This window comes from Talpa europaea, assembly GCF_964194135.1.
Source record: "Talpa europaea genome assembly, chromosome: 3".
Taxonomy (NCBI): domain Eukaryota; kingdom Metazoa; phylum Chordata; class Mammalia; order Eulipotyphla; family Talpidae; genus Talpa; species Talpa europaea.
Window position 1 is genome coordinate 126,070,050 of NC_140069.1, and position 21,710 is coordinate 126,091,759.

Here is a 21,710-nt window from a genome sequence, read left to right on the forward strand (position 1 = left end):
CTTCCATATTCATTCCACTAATTTCATTAATCCCTTGCTTAAAAATTCTCAAGTACTTAGTAGTCTTTAATGAATTAAAACCCAAATCTGGTATTCATTGCATGGGTTTTAAAAGATACTTATTTTACCTATCTTCTTTCTTTACTTACTAATTTCAAAATAATTCTTCATTTTCATTATTTACTCCCATTTCACAGACAGCTTTATGTTGATTTAGTGTCAGGAATGCTTGAGATGCATTGGTCGGTGAAAATAAACCTTTTACTTCCTAGGATCATGGGTGGATAGTGCCTTAAAAGTTTTATAGACTATTGATTTGGGTTTGGGTTTTTTAATTTGTTTTTGGCTAGTAAAGTGTAAGATTTGGGTAAGGGTGAATGGGAATTAAAAATCTGTACTCACGTTTTCATATAGTCCCTCTATCTGCTGCCTGTCTACCTATTATCTAGTCCTCTTACTTATACAGTCTGAAATAATTTGTTTCTAATCCATTGTGAATTGAAACCTTGGGCAGAATTTAAGGCTTTTAGTGTAATTAAAATATCAAATATATGAAAACAGTGCCCTTAATTTTGCTCACAGTGCTTAATTTCTGACTTCAGTGCCCAAGTATGGTCTCTAATGGAGCAAATGAAGTTATTTTCTTCAATAGCTAGACCTATTTTTTACTTTTTTGTTTATTTGGGTTATATTCCAAATGCTTATGCTAGAAGTCTCTCGTGAATGTTTAAACTACTTCTCTTTCTTCTCTCTTCTGGTGTGATACCTTGGTAAGTTGACTACTCAATTCCATCTGTTTTATAAAAAAAATAGTTACAGATTCATTCATAAGAATCCTCACCATATCAGCATTTTAAACTGGTGTTATAATTCAACACCACCAATTTGGTCCCTATGGAGTAGCTGAATGGTTCCATGCTACCAAATGCAACAACATTTGTCTTTCAGACATACTGGCATTTCTTATGGATGATTATTTAAATTAAGTCATATTCCCTAGTTAATCATACTGGGACTTAATTTTTATCTTATTTCCCCCAAAAGATCCTATTTCTGATAAATGAATGGTCTAGGTTTAAGTACTGTGGTTTGCATCAGTGAAGTCCCTTGTCCTGTAGTTATTAGGACATCTGGGGCTTTCTTGTTGTACTGGTAGCACTTTCAGGGCAAGAATGGAATAGGGAAGACTTTCCTTAGATTATTGAATCACCATATAGATTTAATCTAATGCACAGCACAGTAAGATTCATCTGAGTATTTGTGAAATAGTGAGGGTATTTTAGAATTTGATGATTGGAGAATTTTAGAATTTGATGATTGGGGAACTAGAAAATTGTCACTGAGATATGATCATCCGAAGTTTTAAATGGAAATAACACATTAAGAGAAGATTTATGCACACTTTAATTACACCTCCATCCTTGCTGCCATCTACCTACCAAAATATTCAGTATTTGATTGTACCAGCTGGAAAATGCATGTATGCATGGAAATGGTTAGAGAACTGGCTCACCAATTACCATATGAAAGTTTAATAGGTTTATTTTTATTATTTTAGGTGTATTATTTTAACCCTTGTTGCTGACAGTTACGTCATATTTTTTTCAAGTGGGTTAAAATGATAGCAGACTTTTTCTTTTTAAAATGTATCGATAAGTAGCCAGATGGACTCCTGATCACTAGTCTGTAAGTTCCATGAAATTTTAAATTAACTAGGTACGTTTATCAATATTTTCTATCGAAGCCTAGATAAAAAAATTTTAATTTTAACCATGGCAAAGAAAACTTCAGTGTCATGCTCAATATATTTTTTCTTATTTTCTTGCTGTTATTTCTTTGCTTTCTGAGTTATTTAGAAGTATGCTATTTAGTTTCCACATATTTTGAAAATTTTCAGGATAAATTTTGTTATTGATTTCTAATTGAACTGTGTTCTAATCAGAGAATATAATCTGTGTAGTTTCAGTCTTTTTGCATTTATTGAAATTGGTTTTATGCCCCACCCCAAATGTATGGGTTTAGAAATACAGAATTTAATCCCTTAATATGATCCTGAAGACTATGTTTATGGTTAGCTCTTTACTAAGATTGCCAGTGGAGCTGCAGTTTTTTGGTAGATAATGTAAGGAGATATCTGTAATGAATGGATTTGACTGAAACACAAAATTCATTTTCACACCATAGAAGACAGCAAAAATAAGCCCAATTTCAAGTTAAATCAGTCACTCTCCCAAATCATTTTTTGAACCTCTAAGTTATAGATGTTGCCAGGTATTTCAAGGAACAGGAATAGAATTGGTGGGAGGGAAGTAACTCTCTCACTCTTTCTCTCTCTCTCTCTGTGTGTGTGTGTCTGTCTGTCTGTCTCTGTCTCTATATTTTTTCAGTCTTAAATATGAGAAAACTAGATTTGGAAAAGTAAAGTAACTTGCTTAAATGACCTTTATTTATTTAAGTCTGATCTTCCTCACTCAAAAAACGGCAAGAGTTATATTCAATTTCAGAAATTATCTGAACAAATAAGTCCTGGTATTTCAGATTCATACTAAAATTATCTTAAAATAAAAAGTTCATGTTAAAAGTAGCCAAGATTAGAAAAAAATCATGTTCATTTAAATTTTATCACACAACATTGTTCAAAGTATGGGAAATGAGACTATCCTAAGATCCAAGAGCACCATATTTTTAAATCTTCAAATGTTATTATTAGTGATCTAAATGATGCTTGAATATTCATAGAATCTATGAAAAATATACTTTGAGGTGACTGTCTTTCTAGTAGAAACATACCTACCCCTTATTTAGAATGGAATGGAGTGTGGAAAAACTTTAGAAATATATTGCTGACCTACCTTGTCCATTTTGCAGTGTGAAACCTTTGATCACCAACATGTTTTGTTTGACTTCCTACAGTTGGTACTAATTGTAATTGGAGCTATGACAGTAGTCTCGGTTTTACAACCCTACATCTTCCTAGCAACAGTGCCAGTGATTGCTGCTTTTATTATATTGAGAGCCTACTTCATCCACACCTCACAGCAACTCAAACAACTAGAATCTGAAGGTATGACACTGAATTGTAATGCTTACCCATGAAAAATCCACAAGAGCCACTACTGATTCTCTATTACTAATCTACTTTGCCAATAATTATTTCCCTACTTTCAGGCACTTGCATTAAATAGCAATGACTTTTAAAAGCATAGTTATCTATAAAAGGAAACAGTGACTTAAAAAGCATACATAGATTTTTTTTAATGACCATGTGACTTCATTTTGTTTTAAAACAAGTATGCAGAGTCTTACCAGTGTTGGCATATAGGATATTCATTCATAATTCACTTATATAAATCGAATTAGAAAATGAGTGCTACTATTTTCCAGACACCCTTCCTTATCCTCCCGGGTCTGCCTTTTTGCATGCCCCAAAACACACTTGAGCTATTTGGGAAGCACATTTTTCAGTAACAGCCTTAATATAGGTCCATTTTCAGGGGTTCAGTTTCCCGTACATTTCTGCATATGAGCTAAAATAAGTCATATAAACTTTCTTCGTTGAGAAACTTGAATAAATTGTCTTAAAAGAAAAAAAGATTTTCTCTCAGCAGTGATTAATGTAGGATTAGCCAGAAAAACAACACCCAGTAGTAGACAAGAAATATGAATAATGACAGTGATTTTATAATAAGCTCTGATCCATGGTAACTAAGTAAAAATTAAGGAGGGTAATATATTAAAGCAGAATTCTAATTGCTTCTTACTTAACATATGGCAACAGAATGAAAAACTATTTTTGGCAATGGCATTTGCTATATGATTACTTTTTTCAAGCTAATAATTTTCAGGACTTGAATACTTTGCAATATTTACATGACTTACATTGTTTCTGGGACTATCTCGCAGGCAGGAGTCCAATTTTCACTCATCTTGTTACAAGCTTAAAAGGACTATGGACACTTCGTGCCTTTGGACGGCAGCCTTACTTTGAAGCCCTGTTTCACAAAGCTCTGAATTTACACACTGCTAACTGGTTTTTGTACCTGTCAACACTGCGCTGGTTCCAAATGAGAATAGAAATGATTTTTGTTATTTTCTTCATTGCTGTCACCTTCATTTCCATTTTAACAACAGGTAGGATGAACACATAATACTAGTTAAGCATTTAATTGAAAGCCTTGTCCACCAATAAAATGCTATATTCTTTTTTTTTATTGGAGTAACAGGTTTTATTTTTTATTTTATTTTATTTTTTTAAAATAAATTTTATTTGTATATTCCCCATACAATTGCAACCCCCTTATTTTGACCCCAATCCCTCCCCTCCCACCCCGTACCCCCCATAGATTGTCTCTGGTTCATAGTTTTTTGTTAATTTTGATTTTCACTTTCTTATAGTTATTCATTTTCCTGGTCCCTTATTTAAGTTTTCTATATTCCTGCTATGAGTGAGACCATCCGGTATTTTTCTTTTTCTTTCTGGCTTATTTCGCTGAGCATGATCCCTTCCAGCTCCATCCATGTTGCTGCAAATTGCATGTGTTTATCTTTTTTGAATGCTGAGTAATATTCCATGGTGTATATGCACCACATCTTCTTGATGCAGTCATCTATTTTTGGGCATTTGGGTTGTTTCCAAAGCTTAGCTATTGTAAACAGTGCTGCTATAAACATAGGGGTGCAGGTGCTCTTTGGAATTGATGTTTCTGTGTCCTTTGGGTAAATACCTAGGAGTGGAATTACTGGATCATATGGAAGCTCTATGTTTAGTAGGTCCAGAAATCTCCACACAGTGGTTGGACCAGTTTGCACTCCCACCAACAGTGCAGAAGAGTTCCTTTTTCTCCACAACCTTGCCAACATTTCTTGTTACTAGTTTTTTTAATATGTGCCATTCTCACTGGTGTAAGATGGTATCTCATGGTAGTTTTGATTTGCATAAAATGCTATATTCTTCTAGGTTACAAAAATTACATAAAAATCTTTAAAGAGAATTTTGGGAGTTTATTAATAAGAAAATGACTGATTTATTGTTGAACAAATAATTTCATTGAATGTCTATCACCTTGTTGTTGAATAAGTGATTTCTTTGAATTTGAACTCTATACAATGCTATTTCTGCTTTATAGTTTAAAACACTACAACACAGAGTGTCAGATAGCAAATCTGAGATTCAAGTTAAAAAAATCATCTCTTGACTCATATTGGTAATGGATCCTGACTTCAAAAAAATCTCTTTATTAAAGAGTTCTCAGAATAGGGGGAAAGAAACATCCACAGCCCTCCTCCCTGCAACCCCTCCCCACACACAATTCCTCTCCCTGGTGAGTTTTGTTCTTTTAACTACCAGTTGGTGAAATTCATTGTTCTAATGTGAATTTTGCATGACTAAAAATGCCACAGAAGTGAAATGAATTTTAATTAAGTGCCACATTTTTCAAACACAAATGTCTTGAACATTAGGATCTTTTGGATAAAACACGAACTATTTCATTGTAAGTAAAATGAAAACCTATATAGACACATAAGCGCTTCTAATTTAAGAAGCTGAATTATGGAGTAATAGGAAGTATTGAAGTATCTTCTATATGTGACAGTGGATAGATATCCAGAACAAATACCATCTGAGGAATTGTTTGGTCGTAAGAACAGAGTCCTGCTCAAACAAAATGAAGCACTTGGTGTGGGACCACGGTGTGGGACCCTGGGCAGGAGGCACCCTGGGCTTCTGGAGGGAATGGAACAGGCATGGAAAATCAGACAAAGGCCTTCTTCCCATCTTGAGGTCAGGTGCTGGCCTGAGTCCATTCCTCTCTGACTTTTTCATTCATTTATTTCTCTGAAAACTGGTTTTCCCAGTGTACCAGAGCTGTGACAAGGTGACTGTGTGGCTTCTCCATTCAGGCCCCCTAACATAGCAGCAGACTTCCTCTGATCGGTTACAAAGTCCTGGAGAAAACACAAAATAGACTCAGTTCATTTCAAGGGTTCAACAGAGCTGCTGTGAGAATAACAGGTTCCTCACATTCATTGTTTTCTCAGCTGGGACTGTGGAAAGTGTCTCTATGAAAGGAATCTAAGTGGGCAGGAAAATGAAATAAATCCTTAGTAGTACAGTAATTTTAGGCAACTTTTAGAAAAAAAAATTGGTTTTTTTAGGTTCATAGTTATAGTTCTTCCTTTCGGTTATTTAAAATAGGATCGAAGAACAAAAATTTGTTAGCAATTCAAACCAGTACATCGTATGCTATATTATATATAAATGAGTCCTGCTTCACCAGGGGTGATAGAGCAATTTAGCAGTAAGTATGGTTGAGGACCTAATAATCAAATCAGTAGAGTGAATGTTAGCCACACAGCTAATATTAACCCTGCCTCCAGTGATTTTTCATCAGTACTAACTTGTACTCATTGATAAATTTCTCTAAGGTTTCCATTTTCCTCATGTATAGATATAGTAATAGTACTATGGACAGTAGTAAATGTGATAATTGTGCAAAACATTTAGAATACAGTAATGCCCATAGTAAATACCCATAAGACTAACATTACTTAATATTATTGTTATTACTAAAGTATTATGCTCATCTAAGCCTTCAGAATGAGCAATGTATTGGGATCCTGTATGGATCTTACCTATTTGGAATTAATGCTTTTTAAATTAATTAATTAATTAATGCTATTTAGAATTAATACCTATTTAGAATTAATACTAAAAGCACATACCTGATATTTATAGTTCATCTTCTGCTAGAAGAATTGTAGAAGCAAAATTTTCAATTAATAATAAGATGGAATATTTCTTCCAATTTTAGAGCCCGGTGATAATTTTATATCATGCATTATTAATGAAATGATTCTCACTCAATTTGATATCCTAAAGTTATTAAAATTTTAGAACACTCCTATTACAAAATGTTTATGGCTATAAATATTGCATACTTATGAAATTTAATTAGTGGTTCTTTCCTTTCCTGAAAATCTGTTCTCTAACTAAACACTTAAGTATTGTTCTGCCTGGGTAGACTCATCATTTTTATTTTAACCTAGAGGGCAGTCTCTCTTTCAAATGGCAGATCCATGATTTCTGATATCACAATGAAACACTATGTCCATTTCTTCCCAGTAACATATGATTAGCAGAAGTTTCAGTGCAAACTCACAAAGCTCAGATAAACATCTGTGGATGCCGCTCAAACACACCTTTGTCCTGCTCTCAGTTTCTTTACAGAGTGACTCATCAGGACTTTTTTTTCATTGTCCATTATATTCTTTAATGGTTTTACAACTCACAGAGTAGTAGTAGAAATTAATGTCTGAAGCTTTTTTAAAGAGGGAAACCCCTAATATTCAGTCACTCTTCGGTTTAAAATATTGGTTGAATGCTTACCATTAGCAGAGTTTATTACTAGTGAAGTAAGATAAAATATGGTTAAGCTTTACACAAAATTGAAATGTAACTTTACTGTGATATAATAGAAGTAAGTAAACTGGTTCAGAGGAGATGAAAATAACATAAAATTTATTTATTTTTTCCACCTATAGGGGAAGGAGAAGGATCTGTTGGCATAATTCTCACTTTAGCCATGAATATCATGAGTACGTTGCAATGGGCTGTAAACTCCAGCATAGATGTGGATAGCTTGGTAAGTAATTACTATTTTCTTTAACTTTTATGAACACATTCAACCAAACGAAAAAGCATAAGCAATAACATTAGGGACAATTATCTGCCCCATCCTCCCATCCTTAGCTTAAGAAATAAAACACTACAGGTAAATGAAGGCCACTACCTATATCTCTCATCAAACCCTATCTCTTTCCTTCACATAAATAAAGAGTCACAATCAAGATCTAGTGCTGCAGTGAGCGTTCTTGCACAGTGTACTTGCTCAGGATTCTTTTAGAACAGATACCCAGGGTTGGTATAACTGGGTCATAAAATTCACCCATTTTCAACTTTACTAGATGGCACCAAATTGTTCTCAAATTGTTGTATCAATTTATGCTCCCATCAAGATATGATGAGAATTTTCAAAGTTCCCTAACGTCAACAGTACTTGATATTGTCAAACTTTTTTTTTTTTAAAGATTTATTTATTTATTTATACAAGCACTGGGTACAGTCAGAAGCGCGGGAGGGTGAGAGAATTCACCAGAGCCAGAGTGGGGAGCAGAACAGGCAGACTGACAAAGTACACTGCTGAGGGGAGCAGCGGGTGGCAGGGGAGGTCTGCGTGCTATATGGGACCCTCACCAGCTGCCAGGGATCAAAGCAGTGCTGCAGAAGCTGTGGGCAGCTTCGTAGCCCAGGGCTCAGCTGCTGCGCCACCGGGGAGGCCCTATTGTCAAACTTTTTAATTTTGGCTGTCTGATAGATGTGAAGTTACAACTAAGGAGAGAAGGCAAACTAATACATCTTTACTAGCCATTTGGGTTTCATCTTCTGTTAATTGCTTTCATGTCAATTGTCCACCTTTTGAAGTAGACAGGTTTTTTGTTTTTTTTGTTTTTTTTTTTTTGCTTATGGTTTTCCCTTAATTGATTTATATAATATTATAAATTCCATATCAGTTGTCAGTTCTATATATTTCAAACATGGTCCCTCAGTCTATGACTTACATTGTCTTTTGATGAAAAGAAACTTTTAAGTAAGTTTAATGAAGTTAAATATATGAATCTTTTCCTTTCTGTTTTATGCTTTTGGGGACTTGTTTAAGAAACCCTTCCATTTCTTTGGTTTTCTAATTTATTGGTATTACATTTTTCATAGTACACATGTTTTTGTTGTTTTTTCAAGTTTCTAGTCTATTGATAATTCCCTTCTCTTTTCTAGAGAGTTTATTACTGTCTTTGCTCTTCTTCCTTGATCAGTACTGCCACACATTCAGTTACTCTATTAGTTATGTACAAAGATCATATTTTGGTTTTATTATTTTCTTGTCTTGGTTCTGTAGAATGCAGAGACTGTAGTAATGTATATGAGCTAACACTGTGGCAGGGACACAAATCCCATACCAGCAAGAATGAGAGATAAAAAGAAGTAAGAGATTTCTTATTTTTATTTGAAAATCAAATATATAATTTTTGATCAGGTTGTTGAGTTGGTCTGAATAGTTTAATCATCAACACTTATTTGTTTTGCTGAAGTTGTATATTTAAAATGCTTCTGGAAACTCAAGTTGGGATGACTGTGTAACATGGTGTTACACTTTATGCTTTTGTTCCTTTTCCCATTCTCTGAGACAGTTCACGTGTTCTCATTCATTCACCTGTGAACTTTGTCAGGGCAAATACCATTACAAAAACCAAACTTTTTTGCCTAGTATCTTAATACTGTGTTTAACAGCCATTTTAATAATTAATTGAAATATAATTTAATCTGATTTGTAGTAGGTTTATTTACGTTAACTTTTTTTTAGCTTGATCTCTTCTTTCGAGCAACTCCATTCATCTGACTTAGCTCTTGTGAGGTTGGGTCTCATAATTGTATTTAAAAATATTTCTATTGAAAAATAGAGGAAAGTAGTAATAAACACTGTGCTTGCATTCATTTAATTGCTTTTTCAAATTTTCTGCAACTTTGACTTTACAATTAAAATCTTCATGTGCTTCACATCTTCATATAAAATCATTTCTTTGTCTTGCACTTGCATATACACAATTACTTTCTCTTTGACATATTAATTTTCTTATTTTATATTACACCTTCTACACATTGATATTTGAAACCTTCATTTGGGCCATTTCCATTCTCCATGTCTATTCTCCATTGAAGTTTGTTTAAGGTCTTCTTACTTCTCTAGTTTTTCACATGGACGTCTTGGGCTTTGTGACCTGTCTTTTGACATTGTGTCTTTCATCTCCTGGCATAAAAGGACCTTTGCAAAGAACTATTAAGTCATAATACAGTCTTATTTTAAAAAGTATTTTCTTTTGTTTGATTATCAAAGTGATTATATTAGTTTTCATTTCTCTGCCAACTAGCACAGATGGGCATTTATATAATTGTTTATTCACGTCATATTGCTTTCACCCATGCAATTGACAATATTATACAGTAAGTGTATCATTGTCATCTTGGAGTATGTTGAGAGCAGGAGGGGAGATAGCTGTGCCCTCAAATTTTATGTTTATGTGATATTAACACTAAAGGTACTTGTAGTTCTGAAGTGAGAACAACTTATTTCACTTAACTGACTTGTTAACTGAATTAGAATAATTAGAACTAAGTATACAAAGCACAATGTTTTGTTTGACACTTTTACTTCTAAGTACAGGACTATTGAGGCAACAGTGTCTTTAGATTTGGAAAGAATATATCACTTTCCCATCTGACCTAATTTATACATGGGCAGTCAATAATCAGCAAATGTATGAAGTTATAAAGATGGCAATATGAATTTTCTTCACCACTCATTGATTGTTCACACCCAGGTGCCTAGCTTTGTTAGCTTTCAACTAGTAAAGGCATTATTTAGATGACAATACTTTCTCATTGTTATCTTGAATCACTTTGTATTTATGACCAACTATTGGCACTCAACAATTGGCACTCAAAACTGGCCAGCAACTCTTTCATTACATTTTAGTAATTCTAAAATTTTAGTTCTGGACCTCCCCGGTGGCGTAGCAGTTAAGTCTCAGTGCTGTTATGCTATTGTAGCTGTGTCCTGAGTTTGATTCCCGACCAAGTTGTTAACCCATATTGCACACAGCAGACCTCTCCAGTCATGCCCATTGCTCCCCTTAGCAGTGTATTTCAGTAGATCTGTCTGTTCTGCTTCCTGCTCTGTCTCTGATCAATCCTTTCACCCCCTACACCTCTGGCTTACACTCCAATTCTATGCATAAATAAATAAAATGAATCTTTAAAATGAATTTAAAAAATTAAATTTTATTCTCTAGGATAGTTCTTTCCCACCTTTGTGTCTCTTCTCAGGTGCTCCCATAATTCTACCCTCTGCACTCTCAGCCAGTGATCTTGCTACATATGTCATAGAAAAAAGAAGTAGGTGCAGCAGAAAGAAATCTCCCCATTTCTTTCAATCAGTTGTACCACCTGTTGTATCTCTACTTATATGTCCTGCCTGTCCCTCTGCCTTTCCTGTAGTATAAAGACCAGTAATATGCAGTTAACTCCTCTTTGTGAGATTTTCTCGCAAGAATAAAATACTTGTCCTTGATCTCCAACTAGCATCCCATTTTGTTGACCTTTTTGCAAAACTTCTTGAAAGAGTTCCTGTCTCCATTTTTTTCTCCTTATTCTTTGTACAATCTCCTTTCTTCCTTTTTTAAAATTATTTTTGAGGTGATGGTTTACCATTATGCATGCATTTTAGGGGTGTAGTTTGGCACTTCTAAAGATATGTTTTCACACTATGCCCATGACCAAAGTCCCAATAATCCTCCACCATAGTCCATTGGGCCCCTCTTCCTCTGCTGCCCACCCCTTACCTTCTCCTTCTGGTAAGCTCAGTTCTTCATATTTCAAGGGTTTGTTTTGCCTGTTTCTTTGCTTTGTTTCTTTATATTCTGCATATGAGTGAAATCATCCTGTATTTGTCTTTCTCCTTCTGTCTTATTTCACTTAGCATAATCCCCACCATTTCCATCCATACTATCTCAAATAGCAGGATTTCATCTTTTTTTTATAGCTAAGTAGTTTTCCATTGTGTATATATAATACATCTTCTTTATCCACTTATCTATCCTACCACAACCTCCCTTACATTATTTCCATTAACCCATGACTCATGACTAACATCTTGCTAGAACCAATACGTGTGTCTCTTTCAACCTCCCAGCAGTATGCATGACACAGACAGATTCTTCTTCTTGTGATGCTTTCCTCTTTTTTCCCTGATGTTACTTCTACCCTGTCTTCCTCTACATCCTGTTCCTCTTTGCCTCTCCACTGACCCTTCACTTCTGGTAAATCTCTAAATATTAGCTATATTCTGGCCCTCTTTTGCTTGTACACTCTCCTATGTGTTATCTAATCTATGCTTCAAAAACCATCTCTCAGTGAATCTCTAGTTTACAACACTCACCTGCTTTCTAAACATATATCCAGCTATAAACTGGACATGTGTTTACAGAACACAGTGACAGACTGTCTTTCAGTAAACTTGACATTTGTAAGCCGTAAGTTCTTATCCAGAATATCCATAAAATACACATGGGGTATCAAGAAGCCATTAAAAGGAAACAGAGTTTCTATCCTAGCTAATTTGTCTAACTTTCTATAGCACAATGTTTTAAAAACTTATTTTTAATTCACTTTTTAATTTAACATAAATTGTGTGTATGGCTGCTCCATTTCACCTGCCTTTGTCATACCATTCTGTACAGGTGATAAGAAGTATTAATTCCCTTGCACTCTATACCTCAAATACTAAATGAATTATAGTTATTGTTAAAGCTGTTTTTTTTTAGCCTTTTTATAGTAATGAAGTTGTATACTGATTTATTTTCTTCGGATTCACAACATGCTGACAATTTTTAGTACCATAAGGCTTTTCTTAACTACCTAAGCATTATGTATCTTAAATAGGTAATGCATGCCTAGATTTCTGCCTCCATAAATGAATGAAGATTAAATAAGAGCTAGAAAGGTGAAAACGTGATGTTTTAAACAGTGACATTAAGTCATCTGGTGACTGAGAAATTGCCTGCACTTTTCCTCGTAGTTTGAATGAGACAGTTGACCTTTTAAGAATTGTCTTCCACTTAGTGAGCACAATTAAAAGATCTGAGCACATGATTATTCTGTTTCCTTAATTCTCTAACTTCAGTAATAGATAAATGATCCGTCTTTTTCTGTGTGTTCCTAAGAGCCCAAGAGGAAAGCATTTACCAGGATGAGCAGAGAAACTTATGCATTTAGAGAAATCATAATTTGATTCTGATCATACGTTTCTGAAGTGATCTTGCAAGATTGATGCAATCTGAGAAGAGTTTTCCTGTCAATAGAAACACCCTCTGTTTTCTCTTTGTCTTTTTATTGCCCATGTTTATTTTGGGTTCCAGTAAAGATCAAGTGACTGATTATACAACGACCAACAAGAAACCTGATGGGAGGAGAAAAGAGGAACCTGTCTTTTCTTCATTGCTCCTGATGCCTTATTATTTTTTGTTGGAAGTAGCTTTCTAATAGCCATCTTGATCTTGTCTTTCTTCCTATTTCCACAGGTCTTTGTGGTCTATTTCCCACTTATTACCTCTTGTCACAACACATCTTTCCATCCAGTCATTCTCTTTCTTTTCTATGGAGTAGCTTTCTACTTTATAATCTACTCTAGCTTTGCCACCAGAAAGTTAGGTGACCTTAAGTAAGTCATAACCACCTTGAGGCCTTCACTTTTCTTACTCGTAAAATGAAAGAGTTTGTGCAGAAAATTTCTAAGTTTCCTCTTTGCTCTGGCATTCTCTTCCGGACCCTTTTCAAATGAAAGATTTCATTTCTTGATTGGCATGTATGCAGACCTAATTTCAGAAATTACACATACGATCACTACTCCTGAATGTGAAATTCCAGTGATTACATTATTTACTACTGCAATTGTCAGAACTGAACAATGACTTTGAACTAATATGTTACTAGAACCAAGAGAGAGAAGGAAAGCACCTTAAAATGTTCTCTGGTCTTGAACTTCTAGGAGAGGATATGACAAACCTGAAGGATTTCTGGAATGTTAGAAAGATTGGGCAAATTGTTGAGCTTTGTGTCTGTCACAAAGCTCCTGGCTTTTAGGTTTTCTCATGCACCCAGAAGGAATGGGATAGAACAGGAGTTCTCAACCTGGCAGCACATGAAGAAACTTTTTTTTTAAAACATTAAGATTATTCAAGGTCCTCGAAGACCCATTAAATCAGTTCTCTTTTTTTTTTTAAGATTTATTTATTTATTTATACAAGCATTGGGTACAGTCAGAAGCACGGGAGGGTGAGAGAATTCACCAGAGCCAGAGCGGGGAGCAGAGCAGGCAGAATGACGAAACACACCGCTGAGGGGAACACCGGGCGGCAGGAGAGGTCTGCGCGCCATGTGGTACCCTTCTCCGGTGGCCAGGGAGCAGCTGGGGATCGAACCGACGCTGCAGAGGCTGCGGGCAGCTTGGCAACCCAGCGCTCAACCGCTGCGCCACCGGGGAAGCCCTTAAATCAGTTTTCTTGACTGGGGGCAGGATAACTGGGCATGATGTATATATATATTTTAAAATGTTATCCAGACTTGAGATTCACTGGCTTAAGATGATCTCTAGGATTCATGACTCATGGCAGGCGTTTAGCCAGCTTTTTCTACGAAAGACAAGATAGGAACTATTTTTAGATTTTTGGGATTTATGATCTGTAGGACACCTACTCAGTTCAATCTTTGAGGGGTAAATATGATTGGATTTGTCCATGGAGTTATGGTTTTGTTGTCCTTCTGGTCTATGAGATAGAACTTACTTTGGAATTGGTAGGCATTGGCTAATGACTTTTGTCCTATGACTATAGGTATAGCTACATATATATAAATGGTTTTATATTTATATTATGTTCTTTAGGTTTCCTTTAATATTTTTCATGGCTATCACATAAACCCAGTTGCATTCACCAACCACTTGCTGGTAGTCTGTCATGTACTTTTTTTTTTTTTAAGATTTATTTATCTATTTTATACAAGAACCAGGGTACAGGACAGATGCGCAGGAGGGTGAGAGGATTCACCAGAGACAAAGCGGGGAACAGAACAGGCAGAGTGACAAAATACACTGCTGAGGGGAACAGCAGGCGTGACAGGAGAGGTCTGGCATAACAGGAGAGGTCTGACGCGCCATATGGGACCCTTGCCTGCCAGCCCGGATCAAACTGGCGCTGCAGGCTGCGGACAGCTTCATAGTGCGGCACTCAACCACCTGTGCCACCAGGGGAGGCCCTGTCATGTACTTTTAAAAATATCACCAGAGAGAATGTAAGCAAGCTCCAGTTTGAGTAGTAGATTGAATGAGTGATGACAGCTCTTTCACATAGAAGAGTAAATTTGGTGTTTCTTTACCTGTTGGCACACTTAATGTCATGATCACTCAAGCTCTTCATTATTAACTGTAGGTACAAACACATTTCATACTTCCACACTTTTTTTTTTATATTTCCCATATAATTCCCACCCCCTTATTTTGACCCTACTCCCTGCCCCGCCTGCCCCCACCATAAGGTGTCTCTGTTTTATAGTTGCTTGTTGATTTTGATTTTTACTTTATTATAATTAGTCTTTAGAAAACCTAAATAAGGGACCAGGAAAAAGACTAATTATATTTCCACACTTTTTATGTAGGATATGCCTTTTGTCATTGGTTGTGCTGGATTTCCTTTCTCTTCTGTCATGAACACCATCTCTGTCACATTTGCAGTCAGAAAAAGTGACACTGACTTGCCATGTGATTTGCCACAGGTTAGAATTTGCCATAGATTTGTCATTTGTTTAGACACTAAGCTATAATAATTTAGAAAGACTTAGACGTTTTAATTCCATGTAATACTATAAAATACTGTGCACTTATACTACTTATAATATACAGAAATATGGCCCATAACTGACATTTTATGTTGAATGGCGTGTAAGTGATAAATGCAGAATGGGTTTCAAGATAATGTTTTTAGCATATCGTCTGCTTTCATAGTAGTCATTGTCTTGTAAATATGTGTGCAAGGTCTAAAGATTATGCTAATGACTCCATCTAGCCTTGGGCTTCCGTGAATACTACAGAACACTTATTTTGGGCCCTCCAGAAAGGATCTATGATTTAAAAAACTTTAATCCTACCTTTTATGCAGTTTACATTATGAAAATGTGATGTTTTTCACACTGTGTCAATTTTCCATATAATTCTATTCACATTTTTTGCAGTCTTCCTCTAATAACCAGTTATGAAATCTAACAACCAGTTATGAAATCTCTTTACAGTGTTGCCAGCTAGACCTCAGGCTTATGAAATATTTAGCATGACTTTGGGGTATCATGGCCCGTAGCTTGATAGTTAATGCATAATATTAATAGCTTGGTTGCTAAATCACTGAAAGGATAAAAGGAAATGGAACAAATAGTTTTGTGAGTGAGAGGAATCTGGCTTCCTGACTTACTCTAAAAAAGGTCTTTTAAATTTTCTCTTCCCTCTTTGCCAACAAAAAGTGAAAAGGAAAATCAAGAATCATTTTCTTTTTCACATAAGACAGGTCCCTTATTAGGTTGAATATAGCTGTGGAGCTTTTTGTTAATAACATCTAAAAGAATTTGTTCTTCTGAGGCTTATATTAGTAACTTTAGACATTATTACAGAGATAATGAGATTCAATTTTAAAGATCGTCTCAGTAGAAATTTTAGATCATAATAAATTTTTAAGTGATGAAACCAAAAATTTAAAGCAGATGATTATCAGGCAAAAATCTTACCTCATGTTGGCTAAACTCCAGTTTTACATAAGTGTGTACAAATTATATCATGTTTTCATCTTCTCATAAAGAATAGGTTCAGTACTTCCATGCCCAAGTCTCATATTGGCTTCAGCATTTACTTCTGAAAATCTAAAACAAAAGCTGGTGATGTCACAACAAAGACTTTCCTCTCTGAAGTCCAGCAGAGCTACCCACTCACTGCTACTCTGGTAGCCCTTTTCTATCCGCAGAAGCAACAGCTTAAGGTTGAGCTTGCCAGTCTACCATCACTATGATGATTTCCAAGTTTGAATTTCTATCTTGCTTAATCTAGACAGCTGGACAATGGCGGTTTTTACATATCACCCAAAAATGGTTAGCAGACATTCTAAATCGGAGAAAGGATTGAGTTAGATTAAAATGTTCCATGAAAACAAATAGATGAGATTGAAAATAGTTTCCTCTGTTGCAACTTCCTTCTAATTCAAATAGCAATGCGTATTTTCAGGCTGAAAAGTGGAGAGGTAAAATTGCAGCCTGGATTACCTGCTGAGGTACTCACGGCACCATCATTCTCATTGCCCAGATGCTGCTTTCTGTGTATGAGGTAGAAAGAACAGTGGATTCATTCATTATGAACAAAGATTTATTAAGGGAGGGACTTCATGTTGCTGAGTGCTAGATAAAAGATGTAAGGGCGATTACAAGAAATGGTTTAAATATATAACTGCAATAAGCAAAGTAGGTTTAACATGAAACACATGCTATGAAAGCTTCGGGTCCTCCCACCTGCATGGACACCTTTCAAGATGCTGGCCTTAATTTTATTTCCACAAACGTGGTCCTTTTTCTTGAGAAGAGTGCCTTGACTTATTTGCTTCAGGTTCTATAAATGCTGGCTCCACCCCTCATTGTATCTATGACTCCTTGTTTATGAAGTCAAATGTGCAAGAAGTATTACTTGACTTTTGTGATTTTTGAACTTACTTTCTATTTGTACTTGTATTCTACTGCCTGGAAGAAACAATCTCAGGAAATTCTGAGATCTTGCTGGAAGTGAATCTAAATTCTGAGTGGAGATTGAAGAATTCTAAGGCACTGCGGGAAGGGAATATTTGGCCCTGGGTTGTCCCTTATCATGCTCACTACCTCTGAGGTATTGGTGTTTCTGTCTGAGTTAAAGGTATATAAACTCCAGGTAGACTGAGTTTTTGTTCTTCTTGCCCTGACTGTGAGCTCTCTGTCAAGGCATAAAGTCCCTGAAGGATCAGAGAATTGGGATCACTTGACTTCCTTTCAAGGAAATACAGGGAACTCTGAAACTCTGTCAAGGTATCGGTGTCTGGACATGTCAAGTTACCATGTCATTACTGGTGCTTCCTTGCCATGCCAGGTGTTAGACGCTTCCCTAAGGCTGGCTCTACTGTGCAAATCTACTTGAGGATAGAACTAGAGATCAATTGCAAGTCAGAACTCTTTTTAAAGAAACTGATGTCTAAGCACTCTTCTCTTGTAACACTCATTCATGAGTCGCACTGTGAGATAGGAGAGGAGCTGTTTCACGTCCATCATAATTCCTCTATGGCTGTTGTTTTACATAACCATTGTGCTTTGAGTTCTTCAGTTTTAACTTTTCAAGCTGAAAAATCATTATTCATGTGTCTCAGATGTGTTATTTTATTTTTTTTTAAAGATTTATTTATTTATTTATATAAGCACTGGGTACAGTCAGAAGCGCGGGAGGGTGAGAGAATTCACCAGAGCCAGAGCGGGGAGCAGAGCAGGCAGACTGATGAAATACACTGCTGAGGGGAGCAGTGGGCAGCAGTAGAGGTCTGCGCGCCATGTGGGACCCTCTCCTGGTGGCCAGGGATTAAACCGACGCTGCAGAGGCTGAGGGCAGCTTCGCAACCCAGTGCTCAACCGCTGCGCCACCGGGGAGGCCCCATGTCTCAGATGTTTTAAACTATAAGTTTGTGACTCTAAAAGCCAATTTTTAAAACTTGTAGGGCAAAAATTGATTTTCTGTGCTCTGGCTTTGATGTAACTTCTCTTTTGAGAAGCAGTGGTGGTAAAAAGTAAATGGAAGTACAGGTGTTAGTAAATCATGATGTTATTTGGCCACATCTTCTATTCAGGCATGATCCTTCAGGGGCTGCAACATTTACCATAATGCAGTTATCTGTACTAGCCACCTTTTCTTCTTGTCAGAAAGTGTTCTAGCCCATTGTATTGAATGAATATCTGCTCATATGCTATGGATGAGTGCCCACTGTGAAGATGAGTTTGTTCTTGGTCAGGGATATTTGATCATGCTGTGGATAACTATAATAGTTTATCTTGAGGTCACTTTAAAAAACTATATGAAAGATGGCAAGTTGAAATTTTCAATTTCTAAATTTTTTAGGGATGTTTAATTTGATATTAGACGTTCCGGACTCACCTCAGTTATGACCGTTATGAATAGAGCATATATAGATATATGTGTTGCCATACTCAAGCATAAATCCTCACACAAAGATGCTGCCAAAATAGTGATTAGTGATTTTGAATGTCTGTATCTTCTAATAATACTACATATAATTTTGAATAATTTAGATAGCAATATTTAAATGATTGTTGTAAGTATAAAAATATGTAAAGGTTTTGTTGTTGTGTGTCTTTCCTGATAACCTGAAGCTCTTCTCAAAAACTAGTTTTGAATTCTTCACAGAATTTACATGCAGAAATATCAAGTTTCAACCTTGTTTTATAAAGTCAAGCTACATTTCTGTATTTCTCTCAGTCACTTCAAGAGAATGATGTTATTCTAATGCAGGATAAATACCATGAGGTATTTTAAATGCAATTGAGCTATTTCTCTGGCAGTTTCATCTCAGTGGTAGTTACAATTCTAATTTATCTTGCAGACCTTAGGTAGACTAGCAGTTCTCTGAAAATTAATGACAGTGAAATGCAAGACTATACTTTAATTCAAAGTTAATAAAAAATAACTGAATCAGATTTAATAACCCTTGAAAGTCATCCATAATTTGGAATTTAAAATATTACATGTGGGAGCAATAGTGATTATGTGCCTTCAGTTTCCCTAGAGTTATTTATGATGAATGTGGGCTTTGGACATTTTACTCCCATGAACAGTGAGTTTGCCTTAAAAGGATTTTCTTCTTGAATAATTTTTTGAGATAATTCAAAGATATTTTCAAGATCAACACAGAACTACTAGGTAGAACAAAGAACTTCACAAATAGCAGGCCTGATCTGTGGCCTATGAAAACAAGCAGTACATATGAATGTATCTTTAGACAGAAATTTTGATATTCAATATAGAATAAATGTCTATACTTCTCTGATTCATCTACCAGTCAGTCCATGCTAAAGATGAAGAGTATTTCCCAGTTCACCTTTTGATTAAAAAATAATAATAGGAGCAAATGCCACAAATGCATTTTTTCTGACTTTTTTTTTTTTTTTTGCAAAGAATCATTCCTAGTAGTCTAAGCCTTAGCTAGAAATAAGCTAAATAATATATTATCATTGTAAAGGAGATTACATTCTTGACTGAGTAAAGCCAGAATCAACAGTCACTAATAAAGAAAAGAAAAAAAAAAACAACACAGCTATCACTTTCTGCTCAGTAAATAGTTAATAGCTGGGAAGAGAGGAGCCATAAAATCAGGATATCTCTTAAAAATAGAAATTGAGTGAATTCAGAGTTTTCAACCCTTTCTGTTATTCATTTATTTTTCTGTTTATATGTAGCCATTCACATACTCATTCCTTTATTCAACTGTTGATTTCTTAAATATTTATTGGAGGCTGTGATATGCCGAGCTATTTTAAAAATCATATTCCAAATTCCAACATATCAAAATTATTTGGAAAAACATGTTTTTGTTAAATAATTTAAGTGCTTTAAAAATACTTGAGCTCTTTAATTTCTGTGTACATTAAAGATACTTTATTAAATGTTACTTGAATAGATTTATAAAGCAGATGTATATTTAACTTGAATACAATCCTTAATGCAGTCACTTTTGTTCTGCAATGGGAATTGATCTTAAAGTCAGTTAGGCTAAAAAGGTAATTTCTTAACTAAAAATATATGCCAATGACTTAAATTTGTTTGAAGATTATTATGAATTTACTCAATTTGCTAACCACCAAGGGTGTACTTATCATTCAGCTGACAGAGTATTGTATGGACTGACTAAGACAGTTTGAGAGAAAGGCAAGAAATTTCAGTAGTGATTCTGAGGTGTGGAACATTTTATTATAATATGCCAGATGTACAACATTGTGCAGTGCTACTCATAAGTAGAAAAAAATTTCTCCTTGACGTCATCCATTCCCTTGTGTATGGTTTGATTATTTATGTGTGGCTTGCATAACTGAGACTTAAGTGATCACAAAAATAAACATGTCTGTACAGAGCCCATTTGTATAAGTCCTAGCTAATTCTCTTTGGTTAAGCTTTTAATTATATCCAATTATTTCCTGTTAGTTCATTGAGAAACCTAACAAATAACCAAGTCACATCTTGGTTATATAGCTAGCATCACATCTTACAATTTATTCTTTAGAAAATATCAAACTAATTTTGACATTGCCTGTAGCTTTTAAATAAATAAAAATAAAATATTGTTATTTTTATTTCAGATGAGATCTGTGAGTCGAGTCTTCAAGTTTATTGATATGCAACCAGAAGAAGGTAGATCTACCAAGTCGATCAAACCATCCAAGGATGGCCCACTCTCAAAAGTTGTGATTATTGAGAATGAAAATGTGAAGAAAGATGATATCTGGCCCTCAGGGGGTCAAATGACTGTCAAAGACCTCACAGCAAAATACATAGATGGTGGGAATGCCATACTAGAGAACATTTCCTTCTCGATAAGTCCTGGCCAGAGGGTGAGATTGAAACACTGCTTGCTTTGTGAGGACTGTGTTCAGTAGGGGAAACCCAGTGGCCCAAGTCAGTGTGCTGGAATCCATTTGGAACACTATTATATAGACTAGGACCAATATTGAATGCACATATTTTAACTATTACTATTTGGAGTCACTAATTTTTCACATGAAATTTAAATTGCAGTCCTGAACCTTTAAAATAGGTCAATTTTAAATGTGATTCTCTTTCCAGAATATCTAATTAGTTATTAGGTGACCACTAAAGAAGTCATTAAATAAACCAAAATTATAGCATGTTTTAGATTTTGCATCTTGAAACTAACTTACATTCGAGGTAAGAGAATTATTTTGTTGCTGACACCATCTAATATCTCACATT

General features: G+C 35.3%; 1 protein-coding gene across 1 annotated transcript in view; it reads left to right on the forward strand.

Moving 5' to 3' along the window:
* Nucleotides 1-21,710, forward strand: part of CFTR (CF transmembrane conductance regulator) — a gene marked incomplete at its 5' end in the record, with an annotated part of 159,942 nt that overhangs the window by 114,914 nt on the left and 23,318 nt on the right. The window contains 4 exons of the mRNA XM_084229492.1: nt 2,914-3,064; nt 3,904-4,131; nt 7,543-7,643; nt 21,080-21,331. Of these exons, the coding sequence (XP_084085618.1) occupies nt 2,914-3,064; nt 3,904-4,131; nt 7,543-7,643; nt 21,080-21,331 (732 nt within the window). The remainder of the gene's footprint in view (nt 1-2,913; nt 3,065-3,903; nt 4,132-7,542; nt 7,644-21,079; nt 21,332-21,710) is intronic.